Genomic DNA, 11,842 nt, shown 5'->3' on the forward strand with positions numbered 1-11,842 from the left:
AACGTAATAAAACCAGAATAATTTGAAGTGCTTTAAATGTCCTTCTTTCATGCTATGTCCATTAACAGCTTTAATTAACAGCTTTCTGCTGATTAAAGCTGTTAATGGATTCTGTCTAAACCAATCAAATCCGGATAACTCCCTGTAGCCACGCCCTGAATCTGTAATTGGTCCGGATAGTGTCCGCTGTCTGAGTTATCTGACTCATTAGAGAAGCGTGTGGTGGAGGACAGACGTGTGAAAGTGTAAGTACTCTTGACTTTCTCTGTCCTCACTCCGCTGCGCATGGTCCCAACGTGCACGTTCAGCCTGGTGGAGCAACATTAAGGACCACCCTTGCTTTTGCCCCAGTACCTGGAGAATCCAGGAAATGTGCATTCCCTCCTTTTACATCTCAGTCATGCAGCAAAACTCACACACTCTCAAAAAAGGTTGTTGAAATGTGGATGTAGACGCCCGTCAGCGCGCCCCGATGAGATATCCAGTTGACGCAGCGGCTACCATGGCGTCTTACCATCCTTTCCAAGCTCATCGACCAGGTGCCTTGCCCTTATCAGCCTTCCTTAACGCCGCTCAGCCTTCCTTTTACCCCGGGCTTGCTTTCCCAGACGTGGCGTCGCAGTCCATGCCTCTCCCGGAGCACCCTGCCTCCGACGGGGGGCTGATGCGCGCAGCTCTGGGACGCCAGCATCAGCCAGTAACTCTCCCGCGGACACTGAAGAGTCTGCAGACAGATGAAGAGCTGGAGGATGACCCGAAAGTCACACTGGATGCAAATCACTTATGGACTGAATTCCACAAAATGGGAACTGAGATGGTTATCACAAAATCGGGAAGGTACGTGGAAGAAAATGAGCATAATGTGTTGTAATGAAGTCCTTGAAAGTGTGTTTATGGAACGTTGTTATTTAAAGTAGGCTATAATAGTTGTATTTGTTTGTGTTTTTTATTATTAGGCTGTTTATTTATGGTGTTTTTTTTTTTTAAATATAATACAAAAAAGCTAAACCCGTTTCAGATCGGGCCCCATCACTTATTTCTAGGGTTTCCTTTTAAATTATTGCACCATTATTTGATTTTTTTTTGTTGACAAAAAACAATTCCCTCTGATAAGATGTATAAATCGTCCAATATAAGGTTTAAAAGTAACAAATTGTCCGAAAAGATACAATGGGATGTGCTTTCTCGCAAAAAGTCAAAATATAAACTTTTAATGATTCGTTTATTTCCCTGCTACAGGAGGATGTTTCCGGCTTATAAAGTGCGAGTAGATGGTCTGGTTGAAACAGCAAAGTATATTCTGCTGATGGACATCGTCGCTGTTGATGACTGTCGCTACAAGTTCCACAACTCCCGCTGGGTGGTGGCTGGAAAAGCTGACCCGGAGATGCCAAAGCGCATGTACATCCACCCGGACAGCCCGTCCAAAGGGGAGCAGTGGATGAGCAAGCCCGTCGCTTTCCATAAACTCAAACTCACCAATAACATTTCGGATAAGCATGGATATGTAAGTAATTTAAATGTAATGATTTTAGGATTTTGTAAATTGACAAGTGGTGATTTAAATATATATATATATATATGTCATTTTTGTTTGTCTTTTTCCAGACAATTTTGAATTCCATGCATAAATACCAGCCCAGGTTTCATGTTGTGAGGGCCAACGACATCATGAAGCTTCCGTACAGCACCTTTCGGACTTATGTCTTCCCTGAGACCGAGTTCATAGCTGTCACTGCGTATCAGAATGAAAAGGTAACCCTCAGCCTCCCCACAGAGACTCACAGCAAGTTTAATCTATTCCTGCATGTATTACAAAGGTTTCACCTGACTGTGTATTTTAATGTAAGGAAATTAGAGAAAACAATGGCAGTTGGAATTGCAACTGAGTGGTCTTTTTAGGGTTAGGGCACTAAAAGATTTTAAAAACTTGTCCCACATGAGCTGTACTTACTTTCTGATTTATTTATTTTCTCCTCAAGATTACACAGCTGAAAATAGACAACAATCCCTTTGCCAAAGGATTCCGAGACGCAGGGAATGGGAGACGAGAAAAGAGGTATTTGTTTTACCATTTTGATTCATCATGATATTAAAGGACGTAAGGGTAGATCTAATCTCAATCTATGGTTTACAGAAATAAGCCGTTTACCATTTCTTCGCTGCATGAGAGCCAAGGCAAAGCAGACCAGGACTATGCTGATTCTGATGACTCGTGCGAACAGCCCAGTACCAGAGATCCCTTGTATTCCCCTCGCGAGCTGGTCAGAAGCCCCCTGATGTACACACCAACCTGTCCAGGTGGGTTGCAGTTTTAATGTTAAAGCAGACATATGTTTGTGTTGATGAACCCAATTATGCTTTACAAACAAGTATCCTTTAAGCAGAAAACTAATAATAACCGTGTTTTTCTTACATTCCTCTTCTGCATGTATGGAAGAAGAATGTTATAATAACACGGTATTTTTGCCTTCTTTCCCCAAAATACAACCGGGCCAGTACACTGAAAATACTAAACCGTTGACTTTAATTAAACATATTATGTCAACAAATTACACATAATTGTATAAGGTTATTGAAAGCATATATTAAGTTTAAATAAATAATCAATTCAGTTCAACTTAATATTATTGCTTTCAACTTAACTAATACAATTATGTCTAATTACATAATACATTTAATTGAAGTCAACGTTTCAGTTTTTTCAGTGTGTGTTGCTTTTAGATGAAAGGTGGGCTATGAGGTTTCATGCATTTACTTATTTCTAATTAAACCCCAGATATTTGTTTTCAATTTGCAGTCTTCAAAGCACAACATGTGTTTTCATCCAACTGTTTTTCAGCAGTAGACTCAAGACAGTGTGTATAAAGACCATAATGAAAATGGGTGAAGTTCCCCTTTAAGTCAATTTATATGATTAAACTGCCACAGAAATACCATATCGGAAAGCAAGTATACTAGGAGTAACAACAAGGTGTATGACAAAGCTGACAAAAATGTAACATTTCACAAACGAGCTGGTAAAAAAAAATCATTATAAGAGTTGGATGGGAATGAAGGAAGGTTTTTCTGATGTAGATCTCTAATTTGACTGAATTTGGAAAGAAAAAAAGAGCCTTGCTACAATGATTGTATGAGTTTGTCATGCATGAACACTGCCTCCTCATGGCTCAAGACGTTTGTCATCTCTGTCCCCTGTGTTCTAAAAATATACTAACAAGGCAGAATCTTGCTCTTCTTACTTTTAACTGAACATAGTGTTTTGTTCCATCAGATGACAATAATATTGGAAGTGACTCAGAAATTGATCTCGAAGATGAGGACATTGCAGAAGCCAGTCGTTCGAGGATTGAACATACTTTCAGCAATGACAATCAGGACTTAACAACAGAGAGGACAACATTTCCATCATCAGATAAGATGAACTCTTTGGACATTGATTCTTTGAAAAAGCATGCAAGCGGAATCAAAGATGGGGTGCTGCCAATGAAGTTACAAACTCAGAGATTGTCATCCCTCAACGGCGATTACCTTCCGACTTTGGATTACTCGAGTGCGCAGAGCCAACAGTTTCTTAAGTTCGGGTCGCCTTTGTTGTTTCATCCGGGACAGTTGTCGGGGAAACCAGAGGGTGTGTTGTCAGCTCTGCCTGGAGTAGAAAATGGAGGACTGACATCTCAAAGCATCGCATCTTCATCGCCCTTCTTGTTTCACCTGTCACAGCAGATGCTTGCATCTCAGGTATGCTTTAACAGAAGTGTGCTACTCTAATATCACACATTTTTATATATTCCATTAACATAATTATTTAAGAGCCAAGCGATACATTTGCCTTCTTTCTAATACCCAGCAGCGAGCAACTCATTTGCAAAATCACGTTTGATTGTATAGAAGTCTAAGAGAAAATGTCTCTACTTCTTACTTGATTAATTAACTTGAAATTCATTTTCCATTTATGTTTAAGGTCTCAATTGCTAACTTAAAGTCTACAACAATATGTTCTTTATGTAAATTAGGATCCAATTAAGAGTCAAATTACATAATAAAGCAGGACGTGAGGGCGTGGCTAACTTGTGATTGACACTTCCGAGACATTGTCCGGCATGGGTTATCTCTGTGATTTCATCACCAAGTTTATACTTATACTACAAATACTTCACAGTATTAAAGTTAACTGCAACATTTTGGTCTCCTCAAAAGGTCTTGTTCACGTTAAGTTGTACTTGGCTCCACCCTATGTGTAATTTCTAGCTCCAAAAAAACTAATAAGCGACGGCCAAAACAAAAGATTGAGTCAACAAACATTTTAAGAGCACATCTTATCGTCTTCCACCACTCCAGGGTGATATATGTAGCCCCTCAAAGAAAATGTATTAAGGTAAACTGACCCTTCTACTTCAAGGCAACATGTTCAAAATTATTACAAATCTATTTTTATATATCTATGATTATACCATGACAACGTAGATGATACATTATGATTAATACAGTTCTTGATCACCAACTTGACCATTAAACAGTAAGTGCAATGGGGTCTTAGTGACCTTCCATTTAACGTTCTGCCAATGACAAATGTTTTTATGGAAAAGTACTAAAATATTATGAATACATTTCATAAAAGCCAAAAACAGATATAACTGCTGGACTGTTAACAGGAGGAGAAAAAGCATAAAGTATGTGTCTTAAAGTTGAACTCTGTTGGGCAGTATGGAAGTGGGTTGGAAGCGTGTAAAACAGTAAATCTCAGTTTAGGATCAAAACTGAACTTGGAAATAGATCTTGCAGCATGCTAATCTGTCGAGACAATGTGTTCCTGCAATGCAAGCCTCAAACACCACCAAGTCAAACTAATTTAGCCAGTGGTTTCCAACCTACAATGGGTCAAAATATTAATTTGAGGGGGTGCAAGGCTAGGAAATAATGGGATATAATAACTGCAACATACAAAAATACTTTTTTCTTTAAAACCACTCTCAGCTGCACTCGCAGTAGGGCTGTGACAACTTTTTATAATGTCTAGTAATCCATCAAAAATCTTTTTAAATAATCGATAAGTTGTTTGAATTAAATGTCCGAAAATGGTAAAAATAATATTCCTTTAGGGTTTTCCAAAGCCCTAGATGTCATCTTAAAAAGTCATGTTTTGTCCAAAACCCAAATATATTCATTTTACTGTCATAGAAGATAAAATAAAACAGAAAATATTCACGTTTAAGAATCTTCACTTATACAACGTTCACTCTTTTTGCTTAAAAAGTCAAAATAGCAAGGGATTCATTTAATAGTTGACGACTCATCGATTAGAAGCCATACAACCAGTGATGCAGGGACACAAATAGAATTGTCTCTATGGACACAAGCGGTTTTGCCCATTGTACAAGACTGTATGTGATGAAATGTGATCAGAACATCTTTTGGGTTTTAGGAGAGGAATTAACAGTTGTATTCTTTACTGCAGGGACTCTCACTGTCACCCTTTGGAGGACTCTTCTCCTATCCCTACGGCTACATGGCAGCCCCAGCTCTCCCGTCCTGCTCTGCGACCTCCACACTGGCCAGGAACCAGTGTTTTCGCAGCTCTCGGCCTTGGTTGCGATTCAACCCTTATCAGATCCCCACCACCCCTGCCACCTCAGGCCTCACCTCAAGCTCCAACACCCAATGTGAGCTGTCCAAATCAGGGAGCAGAGAGTCAAGTCCAGTGTCTCACAAAACCAAGGCCAAGTAGATGGCTGCTCCACCGAAAAACATTAAGGGTTCTAATATTGAACCCCAAAACTCACTTAAAGGACTTCAAAAACCACTTCCTCCACAATAGACTCTCCTATATGTTGTTAGCGGGAGACGAACACGGACAACTTTATTATAATAAACATAATTATCACCTAAAATAACATTTTTGTAGGAGAAACTGCATGTTTTGCTGCCATTCAAACTGTTATTTTACTGTATCATCAATAGACCTTTCTAATAAACACTGATTTGGTGATTTAAGACACCCACATATGTTACCATGAGGCTTCATTATATTGACTCGTGTTTTTGTGATATTAGAATGTATATATCATAATCGACCTGCTTTGGAAATAATGGTAGATATCCAAATGACATTTATTCCTTATTCAAATATATCAATTTATTTACCAATAAACATTGGGGTGTCTTGATATTTAAATATCAAATCAATTCTTATTGGAAAGTTCTATGTTATAAAAAAATATATAATCATGATCATTGGAATTCCTTTGGGAAAAATGAGCTATGCAATACTCAATGGCCAAAGTAGAGTGCTCTTGGACAATCATTTGCTTTATATATATTTGTATTCTGTATGATGTTGTTTATAGTTTTTTGTTGTCATTTGAGTTTTCACATTTGGTAAAGATCAATTCTAATCAAAGCCTTGTGAGACTGTATACTGATGATCACTGTTAAAGCTGCCATTGAGATATGAGAAAATCTTACCTGTGCACAGTTTCATATTCTGTTGATGTACCAAAGCTGCATCGTGGACTGGGAGGGAAGACTCAGGATTATTGTTTTTCCTTACCAAATTATTCAGGTGAATTGTTTTTGCATGTGTTTTTCACAATTGAAATAAAAATATTGATCACATTTCTTGCAGTTGTGTTGTATGTTCATACGGCATTTAGATAGTGTGTGTTGTTTTTCAGCTTTTTGTAAACCTGCGGCACATTGCATTCAAATATATGCCCCAAAACATCCCGCTGTGTTCAACGCTGCTCTGAACTCCAGAAACGGTAACAAGTTTGTTACCAGTTTGCAAGAGTCCCAGTTAAAAGTGTTAGCAATTTCCATCTGAAGATGGTTTTCAAAATCTGTGTGAAAATTAAATATTACGTTGAAGAGATATGGTTGGGTTTTACTAATAACCAAAAGGTGGGGCTATTGGTGTAATTTGTATCAATGTTCCGCACATTTAGAAATAAGAGTTTCATTTGATAAATATCCTGTTCTGTTACTGTAGTGCATACTGGGAGTAAAATAATGCCACATGTCACATACTTTATCCGTCTGTATGTACAACATTTCCAGGTTTGGTCGTCATGGCTTGTTAATTGCATCAAGCCATGCCATCAAAAGGTTACCAATTACAGACAAATGGTAAGTGCTACCCAAAAATAACTCATAAGTTGTGTTTGTTGTTATCTAATTATGGTAACAAAAATTGTGCTATCAAAGGAACACAGTGTTCAACAATTTTTCTGATATGCCTCATAGTACATGAGTTATTAGACAAAACATAAAATATGTAAAAACTGACCGCGGCGGCACTTTTAAATACATGTTTTCATATATTATCGCCACCTGTGTGCCACATTTAAATACTTTACCATGTATTTTATTTTAGATATTGATGAATATATAAAAAAACTTTAACATAAATCAAAAATAAGCTGAATTTTAGGGACACGATGTATGGCTTGAACAGCTTCTTCCCTTCTGCTACCGGCCTCATTAACAATGTCCGGGACCCCCGCTAACACCGATTCCTACCCACCCCACAGACATTATGCATTACATTAATGCACATCATGTGAAATATTGTTCTTTTTTTATACTGTGAGCCATGTTCATGTTTATGTACATCTCTCATTCTTAACACATTTATTGGCCCATTTCCGCACAGCCTCCCCTTTAAATTATAATACACAACAGTCATATATTCATTTTAAGATTTTTGTTTATTTAGTATATTTACATTTTGTGTAAATACCAATTTATTCGTTTTAATGTTCAGTCGTATTTTTTTGGTATAGCTTTGTTTTTATAATGGTTATATTTTTGATCTTCTCTTACAACTTATTTTCCTATGTTGTTTATGTTTGCACAACCATACACCAAAGCATTTGTGTTAACGAACCTGGCAAGAAAACTTGATTCTGATATGTCATTTTATTCTGGAATCACTGCTTCATTGTATTGTTTGTAAAGCTTCACTGGGGGCTCATGGTGGTTCTCTGCATCACCTGCTGCATGCCATGCCCTTGGCCACAGCAGTGGTGGCTGAGCAATAAGAGTGAATGAGCACGTCTGCGGTCCTGTGCACTTCATTCCATATGCATGAGTGCAGCTCACAGCTTGTGAGGGCAATTCCCCAAACATCTCTGCCTGTGACAGCAAAGCTACACTTGAGTTGCTAATCCCTCCACTCGTACATCTGCTCAAGCTGCTCCGAAAAATACTTTATTCTGAATACATCAATTACTTATTGACTAGTGTAGTTGATGCAGGGTGTTTTGAAATATTTCTTGGGTATTTAGAAGTGGTTGCCCTTTCCACACAGTGTAAGATCATGATTATTTATTATGTTAACGGAGGGCACACAAAAAAGAGCTGAGTGGTTGTTGTGATTGGTCAACCGCTTAGAGATGTCCCGCCCCTTAGCCTAACCGGTAGAAGCACGCGTGTCACATAATGATGTCACTATGTCACAGAAGTAAACAAAGGAGTCCAATGGAGGCGTTTGGTGGGAGAGAAACTCCTTCTGGAGGGAACTTTGGAGATTTAGCTTTTGCAGACCATTTACATGCCCCAAAAGTAGCATAATAAGGCCCTTTTAAAACATAACCCTCCATAGTAAAACTGTTCCCTATTCAATGTAGCTGCTAGTTAAAAAAGGTCTGGGGATCTCCGGGGAAAACATTTGATCGGAAAACTCTCCCCTGTGCTGGGCTCCTCTCAAACCTCCATTTTGTGCATTTTCCTCTTCACTGAACGTAGATTTATAACGAAAAATAAAACTCCACTGGCTCAAAAAGGTAGCAGGGAGGTCAACTGCAAAGTTTTGCAGACAGCAGAAGATCTCTCCCTGCAGAATTCTGGGGGTGGGGGTGCAATACTATACATGCAGGGCAGTTATCTCACATTGCATTGTGCAGAAAACTAACTGAAAGACTATTACAATAACGCACAAGCAGGTTAATATTTCAAAAACATGGTGCTGCCTGTTATAAGTGATCTGCAATGTGTCAAGAAGAGAAGCAATTCGCCATCTCAGGTCTGAGATTTCTAAATTAATCATTATCCCTTGCATGACACGGTGTCAAAGCAACATCTTGCTTCTAGACTCACATATTCCTGAAAGAATACTCAGCATATTGGTGCTCTAAATTTCCTCTGAATGTAAGTGCTGGGATGAAATAAATGTCAACACAGATGGCTTAAAGAGACTAGAAAGTAATCTAGCATACAATATGAATAATGCTTTTAACAGGGGTGTGTCAAAAAAGCCTGTGTAATCATGAATAAAGTACTAGAGTTCGTCCTGCGGAGCTTTGTCGGAGTGAGGATACAGAAAGGTGAGATGCTTAACGTATGAATAAAAAAAGGAGTGGAAAAGGCTTGTAAAGGGGAAGGTTGAAGGTGAGAATATTTTTTGAAATTTTCTCAAAATGCATTTTAAATAAGGGACTTCAGTTAGTTTTTGGCTCCTTTCATTTATAATGTATTTACATGTGTACTTTGTATCTGTATGTTCTGTATTATTGTGCCAACAATTGATAACGTTTCAGTTCAATTACATATAAGATAAATGTAATCATTCAAACCTCCCTACTGATCTTTATTCTCCCATTTGTACTTGTAAATGTTTTCCATCAATGTATCTTATATATATGATAAGAAAATAGAAACAAGAATAATAAGATAAAATATGTAGGCCTACTGTTAAAACTGTATTTTCTATTGTATTGTATTTCTAACGCAATGTGGATCTATATAATCAATTATTTAGCAGACGAGTGGATATCTCTGCCTATTTGGCTTACTACTTACAGATAGAATGGCCTCTTACGCCATCTAGTGCATGGGTTCTCGTTAAGAGAACGTCGGGGGGCGCTGGAAGCAATATTTCTGAATGGGGGGTTGTTTGTTTTATAGGTTATGTTGTTATATCTAAGATTTGAAAAAAAGAGCGAGGCAAAGTCCTTGTAGGCTATTTGTACATTTACCAGTGGCGTTTTCTCCCAGAGGATCTGTTATTTCAGAATAGTTGTCTGTGCTGCCATCTCTCCCTTTTGACAGAGTATTTTACAAAGAGTGAAACAGCACCCCTCTAAATGTTCCGTTGAAAGTGTGGCACGGCATTGCACTCACCCCTAATGTCACGATCCAGAGGAGGCCAGAACAAAAATGATCTTTCCTTGGTGAAACAACTTTTGAGAAGGTGACCAATCAAATGACTCGAGGTCCCTGTCTTTTCTATCGGATCAAAAACGAAGTAACAACACATTTTTGTTCAGACACTAAAAGACTTGATAGAACACACCTGCCAATCCTACCGATTTGGGCAGTAGTCTACCGCTTTTGACATGTTTCTACCGGCTACCGACTTAGCTGACTTTTCCTACCGATTTTCAATCTTCCCAAACTATAACAAATAAAAATGACACTCCATAGACACTGGACTCGTCCATTTCAGAATAGTATGATATGTTTTATAATTATTTATCATTAAAGTGTTATCAAAGCTGGTAAAGGTGCAGCTAGTTTAATGACTGTGTATACTGCAGGGTAGCTTGTGAATTTACCGCAGGTGTAAACTAAAGTCTGATTTAAGAGTTGATCATATTAATTTAAGGAATTAAATAAACGCAGTGGAGTAAAAATGCACTATTTAACTCTGAATTGTAGTGTAGTACATGTAGCATAACATAGAAATACTCAAGCAAAGTAGAAGTACCTCGAAATTGTAGCCTGGTACAGTACTTCAGTAAATGTATTTAGTTACTTCCCACATCTGACCTGATGGCATTGAGATGTAATTTAATTATAAAACCCGTGCAGCCGAAAATGCACTTCAAACACAAAGCAACCATGACAAAAAAGAGGAAATAATAAAAGTCCTTATTGAAGGCAGCGCAGGGGGTCGTTTTTGGAGGAAGCAAGTGCATACGCAGATTCATTTCTGTCCTACTGAGTTATTGTTGCATGACAAAGTGAGTGTGTAGTTCTAACAACGCCTGTAGTCTTGGTGTTAAATATCGTGAACATGACAGGTGTCTTACATGGCTTCAAAAACTAGCGATGGAAGCCATGGAACTGTATAACGTTTCATGAGGAAGCATTACACGTGAAGTGTCGTCCCTGTTCTGGGGATCGTAATGTTGCTTCTACTGTACATGTCGGCACAGAAACAGCACATGCAGTACACACTGCTCAAAGTGGGACAAGCTTGACAGGTGTCGGTACACGATGTGTACGCATAGATATATATATATATAAACACTAGATGGCTCATGGGAGATTTTCCAGCGTAGCTCACCGGCCGCCATCTTGCTACAGTCAACAGCTACTCTGGTACGCGCTAGTTGTTGTAAGGTGAGTGATCTGCACAAAAATACTCTTAACTCGCTGAAACCTTGACTGATTTACAAACGGTTTGGTTTATTATAAACATTATTAGCATGGCTATGATACAGGATGCTTGGACATGTTGAAATTGCAGCTTTTCTTTGTGTATGTGCCGTGGTTGTATTTATTAGCTGGCTAATAACAAGAGGCTGTGAGTGAGACCTAGTATTTACAAAGTTGACCCAGCAACTTTACACCAGTGGGAGAGGCATAACTGCTCTTTCTTTTCAACATAACTTAAGTTACACATGATTTCTTCCAAGTGGTTTGGCTTGTTAAAAACATCTTACATTTTAGATACAGGAAATTGCTGGCTTTGTGTTTACAGAAGTACCTGACTATGCCTGACTTTTGTGCAGCCTACGGATGCTTTAATCACCGTAGTCTAGAAACAAGAACCCGTGGAATCACCTTTCACCTGTAAGATATGACAAAATTATGACTATAATTAGGATAATCGTTTATT

At 38.4% G+C, this 11,842-nt stretch overlaps 1 protein-coding gene across 1 annotated transcript; it reads left to right on the forward strand.

Annotated features, from left to right (window-relative positions):
- Positions 1-256: 256 nt before the first annotated feature.
- Positions 257-6,040, forward strand: LOC307020456 (T-box transcription factor TBX2b-like). Its single transcript, XM_079651817.1, has 7 exons — positions 257-837; positions 1,240-1,507; positions 1,609-1,755; positions 1,983-2,059; positions 2,138-2,301; positions 3,275-3,741; positions 5,459-6,040. Exons 1-7 carry the CDS (start codon positions 473-475, stop codon positions 5,726-5,728), a joined length of 1,758 nt encoding a protein of 585 aa, XP_079507943.1. The 5' UTR covers positions 257-472; the 3' UTR covers positions 5,729-6,040.
- The last annotated feature ends 5,802 nt before the right edge of the window (positions 6,041-11,842 follow it).

The sequence above is a fragment of the Notothenia rossii genome, assembly GCF_949606895.1.
Source record: "Notothenia rossii genome assembly, chromosome: 9".
In the NCBI taxonomy this organism is placed as follows: Eukaryota; Metazoa; Chordata; class Actinopteri; order Perciformes; family Nototheniidae; genus Notothenia; species Notothenia rossii.